The sequence below is a fragment of the Penicillium hordei genome (genome assembly GCF_028827395.1).
Source record: "Penicillium hordei strain IBT 12815 chromosome Unknown utg000002l_segment0_segment0, whole genome shotgun sequence".
Taxonomy (NCBI): Eukaryota; Fungi; Ascomycota; class Eurotiomycetes; order Eurotiales; family Aspergillaceae; genus Penicillium; species Penicillium hordei.
In genome coordinates, this window is record NW_026623143.1 from 3,148,726 (window position 1) to 3,163,212 (window position 14,487).

General features: G+C 48.6%; 7 protein-coding genes across 7 annotated transcripts; 3 read left to right on the forward strand and 4 right to left on the reverse strand.

The window, feature by feature from the left end:
• Positions 1-543: 543 nt before the first annotated feature.
• On the reverse strand, positions 544-2,128 carry N7537_004514 (dihydroorotate dehydrogenase 2; the record flags this gene model as incomplete). Its single annotated transcript, XM_056895571.1, has 2 exons — positions 544-1,614; positions 1,670-2,128. 2 exons carry the CDS (start codon positions 2,126-2,128, stop codon positions 544-546), a joined length of 1,530 nt encoding a protein of 509 aa, XP_056755319.1.
• Positions 2,129-2,817: 689 nt separating this feature from the next.
• N7537_004515 (uncharacterized protein) lies at positions 2,818-3,808 on the forward strand (the record flags this gene model as incomplete). The annotated part of the gene is made up of 2 exons (XM_056895572.1): positions 2,818-2,997; positions 3,080-3,808. 2 exons carry the CDS (start codon positions 2,818-2,820, stop codon positions 3,806-3,808), a joined length of 909 nt encoding a protein of 302 aa, XP_056755320.1.
• A 677-nt stretch (positions 3,809-4,485) lies between these two features.
• N7537_004516 (uncharacterized protein) lies at positions 4,486-5,331 on the reverse strand (the record flags this gene model as incomplete). Its single annotated transcript, XM_056895573.1, has 2 exons — positions 4,486-4,832; positions 4,926-5,331. 2 exons carry the CDS (start codon positions 5,329-5,331, stop codon positions 4,486-4,488), a joined length of 753 nt encoding a protein of 250 aa, XP_056755321.1.
• Positions 5,332-6,575: 1,244 nt separating this feature from the next.
• Positions 6,576-8,157, reverse strand: N7537_004517 (zinc-dependent alcohol dehydrogenase; the record flags this gene model as incomplete). The annotated part of the gene is made up of 9 exons (XM_056895574.1): positions 6,576-6,760; positions 6,820-7,073; positions 7,144-7,194; positions 7,260-7,353; positions 7,409-7,489; positions 7,555-7,576; positions 7,649-7,730; positions 7,797-7,848; positions 7,917-8,157. The coding sequence occupies 9 exons, from the start codon at positions 8,155-8,157 to the stop codon at positions 6,576-6,578; spliced, it is 1,062 nt and encodes a 353-aa protein (XP_056755322.1).
• Positions 8,158-8,646: 489 nt separating this feature from the next.
• Positions 8,647-9,548, reverse strand: N7537_004518 (ADP-ribosylation factor family protein; the record flags this gene model as incomplete). The annotated part of the gene is made up of 5 exons (XM_056895575.1): positions 8,647-8,734; positions 8,797-9,120; positions 9,179-9,262; positions 9,340-9,378; positions 9,474-9,548. The coding sequence occupies 5 exons, from the start codon at positions 9,546-9,548 to the stop codon at positions 8,708-8,710; spliced, it is 549 nt and encodes a 182-aa protein (XP_056755323.1). The 3' UTR covers positions 8,647-8,707.
• Positions 9,549-9,983: 435 nt separating this feature from the next.
• On the forward strand, positions 9,984-12,363 carry N7537_004519 (putative chromatin remodeling complex subunit (Arp8); the record flags this gene model as incomplete). Its single annotated transcript, XM_056895576.1, has 4 exons — positions 9,984-10,062; positions 10,131-10,209; positions 10,281-10,680; positions 10,732-12,363. The coding sequence occupies exons 1-4, from the start codon at positions 10,023-10,025 to the stop codon at positions 12,361-12,363; spliced, it is 2,151 nt and encodes a 716-aa protein (XP_056755324.1). The 5' UTR covers positions 9,984-10,022.
• A 960-nt stretch (positions 12,364-13,323) lies between these two features.
• Positions 13,324-13,974, forward strand: N7537_004520 (NAD(P)-dependent oxidoreductase; the record flags this gene model as incomplete). The annotated part of the gene is made up of 1 exon (XM_056895577.1): positions 13,324-13,974. The coding sequence occupies one exon, from the start codon at positions 13,324-13,326 to the stop codon at positions 13,972-13,974; it is 651 nt and encodes a 216-aa protein (XP_056755325.1).
• Positions 13,975-14,487: the final 513 nt, after the last annotated feature.

Consider the following 14,487-nt stretch of genomic DNA (forward strand, 5'->3'; position numbering starts at 1 on the left):
GAGTCGGGAAGCCTATCTGGGGGAACCCGAACCCAGTGGAGAACTTCCCCGGTTTTTTCTTCTGTGAACCTGTCACGCGGTGGATCAGAGATTTACCTCAGATGACTTTTAAAGCTTTTTTTTTTTAGCTTCGACTTCTTCAATAGGTCCTTCGATGTCGTGAAGCTATCTTTTCCGTGATCCACTTCCGTGCTTAGGTGGGTTCGTTGTGGATTCTGGATCTCCATTTTGCACTGATCGAGTATTCCGAGCTGTTGATAACTATACATCTCTCGCAGTGTGTCAATACTTACCGACATTGATCAATTCTCCCCTTTTTTTTCATTTCTTTTCGGTACTGCCTGACTCGGCCGTTCCATTGTACCCATGGATATAATTAATCCCTGTCAGGTGTCTACTAATGTGTCGATCTCTCGGACGAGAAACCAACGCGGAAAAAATGGGAAATATTACTTTCCTTGTTCATATCCATGTTATTTACAGGATCTATCAAAGACCGAATGAGAATTAAAAAAAAATGATAAAAAGCATAGTTCACACCGCTTATTTCTTCTGCAGCTCCTCACGCAGCTCCTGCTTGACACGCGTGACAGTGCCAACGCCACCGTAGACAACACCAGTGTACATCATAGCGACCGAAGCGCCGGCCTTGAGAGCCTCGCGCGCCTCCTTACCGGTAGTGATACCGCCGGAAGCGAAGATAACCTTGCGGGGAAGGTTAGACACCTCAACAGACTTCTCCGAGTCGGTCGCAGACGGAGGTCCCTGGTCAAGCAGGGCGCGGTACCGGGCGACAAGCGCAACGGAGCGGTCAAACAGCTGAGGGCCGGAGTAACCACCGGTTTCCTTCAGAGTCTTCTGTTCCTCGGCGGGGAGGACGAAGCCCTGGGGCACGGGGTCGGGCCGACGGTTGGTGGTGTTACCGACGATGACACCGTCGACACCGGAGTTCCAGACAGCCTCGCAGATACCGGAGATCTGCTCGTTGGAGTCCTCATCCGGGCTGACCTTGACCATCACGTAGGGCTTAGTCTTGCGCTCGACGTTCTTGGCGGAGGTGACGACCGCAGTCAGGATTGCTGTGAGGGGTGCGGCGGCTTGGAGGTCGCGCAGGCCTGGGGTGTTGGGGCTGGAAACATTCACGACGAGGATGTCGGCGTACGGTGCCACCCGGTCCACGCAGTAGACGTAGTCGCGCTTAATGGCTTCGATGTCTCCGTCGGGGGTGAGTTTGTTCTTGGCAACTTGCACGGCGAGAAGCTTGCCAGGGACCAGACTTCCAGGTGGCACGTTGGCGTCGCCGTCCAAGACGCGCTGTTCGGATTGTTCATGCATGCCGAATCCGGCAGCATAGGCGAAGTCAGCTACGCGCTGCTTCAGAACCTTGGCCATGTGGTCGGCGCCCTTGGAGTTGAGACCGTAGCGGTTGATCATGGCGTGTTGCGAGGGCAGTCGAAACACTCGAGGCTTGGGGTTTCCTTCCTGCGGCAGAGGGGTGGTGCCGCCGACCTCCACGATGGCGGGACCGATGTCGAACAGCGCATCGGGGACCTCGGCGTGCTTGTCCAGACCGGCGGAGATACCGATGGGGTTGGAGATGGTGTATCCAAAGACCTGGTAACGGATCTCGTTAGCGATTGGCTACCGGCCGATTTGGGAATGCCATTACCTCAGTTGCCAGGGCATCATCACGATCCGGCTCCCCACGCTCGCGCGGGTGAAGGCCATACTGGTAGAGCATCTTCAGGTTCTCCACGCCAATGTGGTGTGCATCCTCCGCATCGGGCCACAGGAGTCGGATCAAGGGCACAACTCCGTATCTGTGGATACTGGCTCTGGTGTCGGTTCCATAGATGTAGCCCACCAGCAGGGTCAAGGCCAACGAGGCACCGTACAGGGCCTTCTTAGAGCCACGGCCCGCTTTGCGGGGGATCTCCTTGGTGGCCTCCTTTGTAGCATCCTTCACTGTCTCCTTGGCTGCCTCGGCAGGTGCAGATGCAGCCGAGTCTGAAGCACATCGCGAAGCACCGGGGTAGTGATGGGCCCACTTCGGTGCCACTGCCGACGGCCGTTGGGTCAAGCGGGAGGTAGGAAGAGCGCGAGCCCGGATGCTGGCTCTCCAGGCCATTGTTGCGGAGTTACAAGCCATTTTGATTGTGTGGAGCTAATTATATTCGCCGGCGGAGCAACGCCCGATCGAACCTATACGGCGGTTAGTACTTGCGATCGATAGTGGGTTGTGACTGGGGCCATGGAGCTAGTTGAGCTCCAATCGACTCGCATTGTGGACTAGCCAATTGGAATAGTACATACAAATCAATATGCACCTAATAAATCACTTACAACTGCAATTGAGCACGATCCGAGGTTCTCGCACGTCCCTTGCAGTTCTCGAGGGCGGATTCGGGTTCTTTGCTGCACAATCCGGGCGGTGGCAATAAGGCAGGCAGAATCTCTAGGGCGGTAGCCTTACATTGCTACATTGTTCGATGTTCACTTATGTACTTCGTCTTCTTTGCTTTCAATTATGATTTTAGTGCTTTTTGGTGGTTGCAAACCTGCTTCGGAATATATTTCCTCTCTATATCCCGAAGAATATCTACGCTTTATATGCAGAATGAATGTAATATTTTGACCGACGATCTTCTCTTCGATGATCACAAGCTCGTATCGGGCAACGCTGTTGGCTATGACCAATTTGCCTTCTACCTCCCACATATTGCGAACCCTTTAGCTTGCCCATGTATTTGAACGGAAACCCGTTGTTTATCTACGGTGCTTAACAATCAAGATCGCATGCCAAAAATCCTATCTAGGATGAGAACGCAAGGAAAAACAACCAACTCTTCAGCGGTGGGATTTGATCATGTCTATTTCGACGAGGAGGATGATTCCCCTGCTCAGGAACACACACTCTCGCAGCGAGATTTCACGAATGCTATACGGCAAGCGGTGACTGCAAAGGAGCCCTACCGTTCATTCAACGTCTTCAAAGATGTATGTTAGCAGCCCGGTTATAGATGCATTGATGTTTCCCAAACACTTGTAAATCGAAATTTATACTCATCAATTCATGCAGGTAGCACTCGGTACAAATGCCTTCAGCTTTTGCCTTCAAGTTCACCCTTCTGGGGGACTTGCTCAATCTCCAAGCCCAGTATATCACACCTTGCGCATTCCTTGGTACCGCCAAGGCCTCTATCTGCCAGCTTCGTTTGATCTTTACTCTGGTGGCAATGTCGTGCGCAGCCGGAAGGACCCGTCTCCCGAGCCTCAAGACCACCGCGCGCACATTCACTACCGTGGCTTTGAGGGTCTGCTAAGTCTCCATGTGACGGTAGACATCTTCCGCCGAGTAGATTCTAATGCCCTCCAAAATGGGCTTTCGAGCTCTGGGGAAAATTCCCCGGATCTTGTTAAGCACTGCTCGGTGGACATTGTTCGGAAGGGAATTGGTAGGACTTACCGTGTTGGGATTACTGGTGGCGAAGCTGTCAAAACATTCTACTGGAAAGGGTCCAAAACTGCGTTGACTCTCCTTGGAACTGAAGGGAAGAGCGCGGGTTCTAGTGATGGGAACGGCAACCTCAAGTTCTTTTCTGCGGAAAAACCAGATGATATTCTAGCTGTGTGGCAGAATAGAACTGATCGACAAATTCTGGGTTCTTTGAACGTTCTCGCTGAGCTTGATGCTGATTCGGATGGGGTTCTTGAAGGCTTGATGGTGAGTTGCCTGGCAGTGGTTATTGCAGAAAGGGTTTCCGGGCGAGGGTGGATAGGTGGCCTGGGGAAGTCAAGAAGCTCTTAAGGATGAAGTCGAATGTGATCACACGGGAGAGCCATAAGAGCCAATGTATATAATGAGCTGCTATCTGCTATATATTGAATTGACTGTACCTCCACGTAGCGAAGGACCTAGAATGGTATTTTCCCTCGGAGGGCAGTGTTTACCTCCGTTGACCGCAGTAAACAGTCTAGTACAGTCCTCCAAATCGCAATGGGTAGAAAAGCTGCCATCCCATACATGCAATCAGTATCTGGCATAGTTTATTTGTGATTGAGTCTGGGAATGAGATGTTGTCTGCTGATTTAGCAACCATAGAAAAAAAGCTAAGACCAAATACCAAATAATCCTCAAAGAGGAGAAAAACACGATGAAATGCAATAGATGATAAAAAATACATATGTACCAGGCAATGCTGCCATAACCTTAATCAAACAGGGGAAAAGACTAGAATTGACGGTAAGCATATCTTCACAATATATGGTGTGCTGGTGAGCGTTCACAGTTTCGTTGCCTATTAACACAAATTCGGTAGCTCCACTGCTGTCAACGCAATGCCCATCCGACATTCTTCGCCAGATTATTCTAGATGAAAGATCAACATTCCACATTATAAAGTCTCATCAAGCTCCATCCCGTGAGAACAGGCTTTGATTATTGAGGGTTAGGAAAGTCTCGCCGAACTGCACATGCCAGGGCATTCATGTCGCCAATTCAACAGGTGGGGACTTCCGGTGCTCTGAACCTGGTAGCTCTGCAATGCTTTGACCGCTCAGTTCTGTGATCTGATTACTACCACTCAACTCCGATGCAGGGCCTGGGGGAGGTTGGATGGATTGGCTATCTTGAGGGTGCTTCTTTCGGCGACGGAATAAACACCAGGCCAGCCCAATCAAGATGATGACACCGGCTATACCACCAACCACACCACCTGCGATTGCCCCGGTGTTAGAGTGAGAAGTGTCGGTATTTGCGTTGTTCGAGGAGGTGGAAGTTGCGGTAATTGTCCCTGATGTCGACGAGGAGAGTGTCGTAGTCGTGGCAATATCTATGAAATGGTGCGTCAGATTGAGAGAAAAGATAACGATGCACCATGTTCACAGTGTTTGGATCTTTGACGATCATTAGGGACAAGGCTTACTCGAGCTTGTAGAGGCAGGTAGAGTATATTGGACAATTGCTTTCATTGTCTTCACTTCCACACCGAGGTCGTTCATGTCTTCTGCTTTTGCGCAGGCCGCATAATTTCTGCTGACTGTATAAAGCCCTCGAGTATCATTTGCGCAGCAGAAATAACCCTCGGTCTTTTCAACAAAGTAGAGATCCGCTGTAGGGTCTGCACAGCGCCATTTATTATCTAACGCGGCCTTGCAATTCTTCGTAGTTGGACAGCATATCCCTGGGCTGTTTGGTTGAGCAGGGCATTCGGTATTTCCCGGACAACATCTTCGAAATGAGTCCCAGGTCTTACCACAATCTGTCTCACCCCCCGCGCATGAGCCATTTCGGCGCATGGAGTAGCCCTCGAGATATTCGTCTGTTGACATTTTAAAGACCAAATATTAATCCTGACTTGCGGGACAAAATGAATGGTCAATAGGAGAATGGGTCTGCAGTCGATCGAGTGGTCACAGCGAGGAACGAGAACCTTTTAAGCGACTATCTTGGAAGGATCAATGCACATCAAATTTACACTCTGGCCCCCGGTGGGGACCACTCTACGAAGCGGCTGACATACTACAAAAGGGGCAACGGAAGGAGGGGAAATTGTGAAGCATGCACATATCAGAAATTTCCTAAAATCTGTGCCTATGACCGTTTAGCTATAACAGGAATATCTTGAAACCTACGGAATAGCCAAGTTAGTTGTGGTCATAGAACTGAACCCTGAACGCCAAGCGCTAGTGTCAACATGGATTAGCCTTGGCGCTGCTAAATACGATGCGGAAAAAGTGGCTGTGCCTCTGTATGTTGGAGAGACTGTTTATGATCTCCGTCTCATAATATAATTGATCCGAGACACTCATTGCTGTCCGAATGCAATCAAATTCAATCTGAGATGGCTAAATGAGGCTTGTGGAAGAGCCACAGAGTATAGCGGTAAGAAGAACAACCCATCCTTACCGGAATACCTTGGTTAGTTGTACTTTGTGACAGAAAACGCTCTTGCAGCATAGTTGCATACGAGTCTAAGCCCAGGATAGGATCATATTATGTCTGATTTCAAGCGAGGAGCTTGAACTAGCGTCCAATGTAGCCATTTCCGGCAGCCGATTTATTATCAATTAACGCTGTGGTGTAATAACTCTTTTTTTCTGTTCATTCTATTGGGTCTCTTCGACGTGTGAAAGCTTTTCCGATATACTAAATATAGGTTTCCCAGCCATGCTAGCCACCACAATCTAATATGATGAAAGTGGGGTACAAGCATGCCCTTATAAAATAATATCTCTAACCATCTTATTTTTACTTCGGTTCATAATCTGTAGAACCTTTGATAGTAGTAGTCGTTATAGTCCGCTTAGGGTATGTGCATCATACATGGATATTGTGCGGCCGACTCCAAAGACTCAACGTTAGGAAAGCAATAACTTTGGAACCAATGTTTCTTTTTTCGGCTCCCTATTCATTCACCTTGAATTGCTTTATTCTTCTTTTACTTTTTGATTTTGTAGTTGAACGGCCTAATACTACAATGAATACATAGCACACTAAGTATAGAAATAGTAATATTTTCTTCACTGCCAAGGCAAAAATATTTTAAACCCCTAGAGTATGCCAGCTATCGCACCTATTGGGGGATTCTCAGCACCACTCTGCCATCAATCTCCGAGCGCTCTAGGCGGTCCAACACATCATTGATATCGTCCAGTTCAAAGACGTCAATATGCGCCTTCACATCCCCAGTCACCGCCATAGCTAGCATTTCATCCATCTCATCCGCTGTTCCTGCGGAGTTTCCGACAATAGTAAGACCTATATCGGTTGGTCAGCTTGGCTCATGTTCTGAATTGTATAAGTATCAGAGAACTCACCTTTAACAATCATATCGAATGGCGTAGCTGGTAGCTTGAAGGGCTTGTTAGGAATACCGACGCAGACCAGCGTGCCAAAAGGCCGCAACATCTGCATGCTTTGTTCGTAGGCTCGCTCGCCGTTGGCAGTGCAGATCACAGCATGTACACCAAAGGTTGTCTTGGCTTTGACTGCCTGGACAATGTCGACTTCGCGGTAGTCCAGAAATTCCGTAGCCCCAAGCGAAAGGCATAGTTGCTTTTTCTTATCTCCGCTTTGGAAGCACCAACGGTTTAGTTTGTTATCAAGGTGATAGAAAATGTTCAGCTCGAAATATCCCATACCTGTCAATCGCAATGACCTTGAGGCCCTTTTTAGCGGCAATTTGAATCCCCCTGCAAGAAATATATTTGTCAGAAAACATAGTTTCCAGTCATCAAAAGCTGGGCTGTGAATGTACATATGACCAAGGCCACCTCCAGCACCAAGGATGGCAAGGTAGTCTCCCGGACGGGTTTTGGTCTTCATGATAGAAGAATACATGGCAATTCCAGCTGGAGATAATTGTTAGCGTTTGTATTGGCGAAATACCAATGGAAAAAAAAATACCACACAAAAGAGGCGCGGCACTATCTGGTGAAAGTTGCTCCGGAATCTTTGTCACATGAAGTGCTGGACTGACAATATACTCTGAGGCATCATATTAGAAGTGTTCCAATGGACTGGATAATCACATCGATAGATATAATACTTACGCTGGAACGTTCCAGGTACATTCTAAACCATCAATGCAATCAGTAACGGAAGTGATAGTGGGAGACATATGATTTGCGACGGTTAACAACTTACTGCACCAGCGTTCTTCTGATATGGGCATACGGTATGGTTGATTTCACAAATTTCGCACTGGCGACAAGAGCTGTAGAGCCATCTACCAATGGGAATGCCACCAGCGTCAATATAACTTCAACCGGATGACCAATTTGCGGAGACAGACCTGATACCAACCCGCGTTCCCATCCATTGCTTCTCGTCAACTTCCGGTCCGACTAGGGATAACGAAGAATGTAAGTATACGTTTTGCGCTGTGTCAACCTGTTGCAGTGATAGTTCTCACCCTTGACTACTTTCCCAACACCTTCATGACCCGCAACATCAGTCAACATAGGCGTGTCGCCACGGATGCTGTGGAGATCCGAGTGACATACTCCAGAAAACTCGAGCTTGACGAGGATTTCGCCTTTTCCTGGAGTCGGCACCGGGCGATTGCTTTTGATCCTCACCTTTGCGGAGACAGGAGTACTCATGGATGCGATCACAGCAGCGATTTGAATCGGGGGGGTTGGAGGAATCGACATATTGCTGGTTGCTATGAATATTTGAGATCACGCGTTTGAAATAGTCTGTGAATATTTACGAGGACACTTTGGCTTAAATGATTCGGTAGTTCAGACCTGACCCGACCGATAGGCGGCATTAGTCGTATCGCAGATGCGGGGGTGCGAGGGAAGGGTGCAAAGATAAGCAGAAACAGTTACCTATGTACAATGGTAATAGATGCCAAGATATATTGGGAAGGATCTCGAATCTGGGCAGATTAGGCAGGTTGAACCGGGGATGAAGATGGAGAAGATATCAATAATAATCGATTACGAAGATAGAATCAATCTGACACTTCTCTTTTACAGAGTTCAGGGTCAACAATTCAATTAAACAATTATGTGTAAGCCGCAGGTCTGACATCAGAACAATCATGAAGGAATATAAGACAAGGACTCTGTTAGGCAGAGCCGAAAGGAAGGAAGTGGTACAGCACTCCGAATGCAGCAGAAGGTCTCCGAGTCGTGTGAAAAACTCGAAAACTAAGGTATCAAAGATGAAATTCTAAACCCATGGAACGCCAGAAAATCATGCATTCTCGGACTGGATTGTTTGCTGCAAGTAGAGGCATAGTTAGATTGAGAAATTAGTAGGTTGGATTGGGGAAAGACACGAACCACCAGCCAATCCATTCCTTCATTAATACCCTTGCCATCGATGGCAGAGCAAGCAACAATACTCCAGTTTCGGTCCCGCAGCTCTCCCAGCTTCAAAGCCTCTGAGATCTCGCCTGCGCCCTTGGCACCGGGTTGATCTTGTTTGTTGGCGAACACCAACAATGCCGCATCGTGAAGTTCCTCCTCGTTCAACATGGCTGCTAATTCATCCGCCGCAGTCCCTAATCGCTCAATATCTGTGGAGTCGATGACAAAGACCACTGCTGCGGTGTTGGCATAGTAGCATCGCCAGTATGGGCGGATAGAAGTTTGGCCACCAAGATCCTACAATCCAGGGATGTTAGTTATGACCCGAATGAGGTTAGAGATGGGTAAAACATACCCAGACATTGAGATTGAGGTTTTTATATGTGACCGATTCGACGTTGAAACCGATTGTAGGTATCGTGGTGACGACCTCACCAATCTGTGGGCGCGAGTCAGCCCCACGTATCTCACTCAAACGCGCCAGAAAACACCAGTTTCAAAGCCATAATATCTTACCTTGAGTCTGTAGAGCAAAGTAGTCTTTCCAGCGTTATCCTAAATCCCAGAAAAAAATGTTAATTAGTTTCAGTTCTTGCCACATTAATGAGAACCCGTTTCCCCCGCGTGGGACGCAGTGAGACACAACGTACAAGTCCTAGAATCAGGATGCGGATCTCCTTCTTGGACCAAAGCAGAGACCAGATACGCGATAGTGAACCTCCCATCGTGTGTATGATTAACTAGAGGGCGCGTTGTTCAATGTTCGGTTCACAGGTCGTCCGGACAAGTATGGAGCTGAGGATAATGGGTTGAGGGGCGCGTAAGTCGTATGAATTGAGGGAAACAAGACAAACTTGCTATGGGGGGTTTATGGTATAAGTAGATGAGATAGAGGTGAAAGAGAAGAAGGCACTTGGTGGCAACCACTTTGGATGTTCCGTTCTTTGGCCGATCGGCCTGTGCGGTGTGGGCGGTCAATCGGGGGATCATCGTCTTGCGGGATTGAGCTCCTCATTTAGAAAACCCCCATTGTCTCTTTCCCTCCGTCATATTCTGCGTTTGTTCACTTGTATCGCGTTGCACGACTACCTCCCACCGTATCAAGCGCAACCAGGGAACTGCCGTCACCTCCGGCGCACTCCCTAGATTTGCCGCGATTAGTCTCAATTGAAGACAGCCGACCACGGACCGATACCATCATGGTGGGAAAGAAGTCGGGCAAGGCCCTCCGGGACGAGGGTAAGGCGATCCGATCTAGCTGGTGGGAATAAACCCGTCAACAACAGAGTAGCTAACGTTTGACATAGGCCTGGAGCGGACTGACAATAACATGGAACTATCCAGCTGGCCGCAGATCCCAGCAATCAACCAGAAGAACTACTACACGTACGTATACCCAGACCGATATCTGCCGCATGGTTCTAGTTGAGGAAGTCGATACTGATTGCACTATGTAGTGACTACCTGAAACGAGACGATCAAAACCTCGCGTTCCGACTCCAAAACGAGGAAGCCAGGACGAAGATGACCAAGAAAGCGAAGGATCACGACCGTGCCCTTGCCATGGCCAAGACCGAAACTGCGGAAGGCGAGGGCGAGGCAGATGGCGATGCCCAGATGGAGGATGCGGAGGAGACCCCAGCCGAGATGGCTGGCTCCAAGGTTATTGTCATTCACATGGGCAGTCAGAACCTCCGGATCGGACTTGCCAGCGATGCACTGCCGAAGACCTTGCCAATGGTGATTGCCAGGAAAGCAACCACCAACGAGTCCGAAGACCATGATGAACCCAAGCCCAAGAGGTTTAAGCACGATGATGGCTCTGAAATGGAGCCTGAAAAAGCTTTTGGATCTGAAGTATGTTCTGTGAAATTTTGTTGAGAATGCTGTGTACTAATTTTCTGATAGTGGTCGTCTCATTTCAATCGGATGTCTGCGGATTTGAAGGTGCACATGCGACAGAACAAGCGAAGAATGCTTCCAAACTCCAAGGAGATGGTTGTTAACTATAACCGCAGAACTGTGCCGGAAATTATCTCTGAACACAATGATCCAATGCGTGCTGAATGGACCGAGCTATCTAACCCCCCACCGGAGTACATTGTCGGACAGCCGGCCCTGCGGGTACCGGATTCTTCAAAGCCTCGATACAAGCTGTATTGGCCAATCCGGAATGGTTGGTGTAACGAGAAGGACTACACAAGCAAGAGATCTCTCTTCTTGGATATTTCATTGATCGTGGAAGATGCGATCAAGAATCAACTACGCTTGACGAGCAAGAAGGATTGGACCCAGTACTCGTGTGTGTTCGTCATCCCGGATCTTTACGACAAGTCCTATGTCACCCAAGTATTGGATATGTTGATGCGAGAGTTTGCGTTCGCTCGGGTGTGTTTCATCCAGGAGAGTCTGGCAGCCACCTTTGGTGCCGGCTTCACCTCGGCATGTGTCGTCGATATTGGAGCGCAGAAGACCTCGATCTGCTGCGTGGAAGAAGGCATGTGTATTGAGAACTCTCGGGTGAACCTGAAGTATGGTGGTCAAGACATGACCGAAACATTCGTTAAGATGATGCTACACGATCATTTCCCCTATGCCGACATCAACCTACGGCGTAGACACGACTTCCTTCTGGCCGAAGAGCTTAAGAAGAACATCTGCACTATGAACGAAGCCAGTGTTTCTCCCCAAGTCTTTGACTTCCACCTTCGTGTGGCAGGCCAAGATACACGAAAGTACACTTTCAAGGCGTTTGACGAAGTTCACCTTGCGCCAATGGGTGTATTTGAGCCTGCTATTTTCGACAACTCTGACAAAATTACCGGAAGACGGACCTTGATCGATCGGTCTGTTGACATCTATGATGGATCACCTAATGATCCTACTTCTGCAGCCCAGTCAGAGATCTTGACCGCCATGGCCCCTCCACTTCCCTCTCATGGCAAGACAAATGGCGAGTCTCACTCGGCAGCATCGGATGTTCAGGCCACACCAAGCCGCCCTCAACACCCTCTTGCTTTGAGCAAAGTCCAAGATCTGGAAGGTACACCGCGATCTTCTGTCGCTGGCTCTCCAGGACCCGAGAACACGGGGACTCCTCAGGCCGGAGGGACAAACACACCCGCTGCCACGGCCGCTGCAGCCCAGCCTCCCCGCCCTCCTGCGGTGGAAGATCGTGACGATATCATGCCTGTGTTCGGTCTGGACAGCGCTATCCTGACCTCCATTGCCCACGCGGCTCGCTCAGACGAGAAGAAGATGCGGGATTTCATCGGCGGTATCATGGTCGTCGGTGGAGGCAGCTTGACTAGCGGATTCCATCTCTTCTTGGAAGAGCGACTGCAAGCTCTCCGCCCTGGCTTCTCAAAGGAGATCATGATCGGGACACCGCCCAGAGACCTCGATCCCCAGGTCGTTGTGTGGAAGGGAGCCAGTATTTTCGGTAAACTGAGCGGCACCAACGATAGTTGGATCGGAAGGCTGGAGTATGATCGACTTGGTCCCCGGCTGATGGCGTACAAGTGCATGTGGGCCTACTGAGTGCACTTTGGAAGATTTACTTATGGTATTATGAGAATTCGGCGTGGGAGTTGCATGTTTTTGGTCACTTTCAAAAGGAATTTCAATATTTTTCTAATACAGTGGAGCAACTTGAATATCGCAATAATCGATAATTAACCAGACGAACTAAAAGCAAAGAACTAGTGAGCTGTTGCCCAGCGGTTGGAAGTGCACGTACTTCTTCGCTTTCCAACGTTATCTCTTTGCATATGTGATCCCGAGAGGTTTACTAGGACATCGGTTATTTACTGTAAACTAAAATTACTTACAATTCCTCCCCGCCCAAATCTAAGCGGGCCGACTTTAATCCGATACCTCTGCGTATCATAGAACAAAATGTTATGACGAATGGGCCTATGACTTTGCGCTTCAGGAGATTGTTGTTGTGTGAAGAAGGAAAAAATTATCCCCCAAACTACTTGCAGATGCACCTGCACCCGTGGGATAGAGGTCGTCACTCCATTAGGCGCCAGGGTGTTAACGTCATGTCCCCTCTTTGTAAGCAACTGGATTTGTAATTCTACGGGCGTAGCTTTTAGCGATGCCCGATCTACCACACGGACTTCGGTCTACGGAGATGGCCACAACAGGTATATTTGATAAGGCAACAGCCTACGCGTCATTCACTTCAGGTAGCTAAGTAACTAAGCACTAACTAGGCTTTGTAATAACCAGTATACCTAACAACTTCTAAGGTTATTGTAGTTAGCTAGTCCTTACGTTGAATCAGCCCCAACACCCTCGATAGAGTTTATACCATAGCTATATATACCTGATAGGAGCTCCTTGGTTATATGACATTCCAGAGCATCCAGTTCATCGTCTATTGATTTCAAAGTTAAAGTCACTAAAAGCATCGTACCACGGCCCCAATCAATCCACACCCCTATAGTTAGGAACACAGTCAGCGTCCTACCACAGCGCAACAGCATCTTCAATATGCGTGTCCTTGTTATTGGTGGCAGTGGACAGACTGGTCATCTCGTCATCGATGAAGCATTGCAGCGCGGCCACAAGATTACGGCCTTGATTCGGAATCCCTCTACCCTTCCAGCTAAGGAAGGCCTAACCATCGTGAAGGGCACACCACTGGAGCCTTCGAACATCGAAAGCGCTTTCAACGCAGTCCAAGGAGATATCCCATCTGCCGTGATCGTTACGCTTGCATCCCCGCAAGTAAAGGGGACTCGAGTCATGACGAACGCGCACGAAAACCTCATCGCTGCCATGGAAAGGCACGGCGTTTCCAAAATTGCGACATTGTCTTCATTTGGTGTTGGGTCTTCTTTCCCGAATATCACTGTGATTATGAGATTCGCAATTTCCAAAACCAGCTTTGGGCATTTGTTCGAGGACCATAATCAAGTCGATAAGACACTCAAGAAGAGCGGAGTGAAATTTGTGTTGTTCAGGGCTGCGAGACTGACTCTGGCAAAAAAAGCGCCTGTTCAGTTCTGTGGAGACGACGGGAAAGGACTCGGTGTTTTTGCGGGCTTGGGGGGGATCTCGAGGGCCAGTGTGGCGGCGTGCCTGGTGGATGCTGTTGAGAAGAGCACTTGGGATCGAAGCACTCCTGTGATAACGAACTGATGGGATGTCAAGGTATGGGCCTCTACAGGAGAGAAAGATTGTGCTTTATGAAGCCTTATCTACTAGTTAATATATGCTTTCGGACATAATATCATTCAGTTGGTCATTTACTTAACCTTTCTTTTGTTCGCAGCTTCTGCTTTGCCTTGATGTGTAGGAAGTATCCAGATGGCTCATGCCAGAAATATTTTGAGAGGGTCGAACAGACTAAATTGAAGAAGGACTAAAGTTTTATAGTAGATTTCAAGAAAGAGAAGAGAGTAAAATAGAATAGTGAAACGGATTTCGAGCGTCCATGTACTTTCCAAATTGATTGAAAGACGGCGTGTGGGGAGTCCGACTGACCTCACTCCTAGATTCATTAATGCTATTTAAGAAGGTGAGCACGTTAGATTAGCCTAACTTCGCACTAACCAAAAGCCCAGTAATTATCTTCGGCTGCCAGCATCCCGAGATACTATAATCCTAGTAACACTGAAAATTGACCTCCCACACCCTACCCCACCGCTTCTC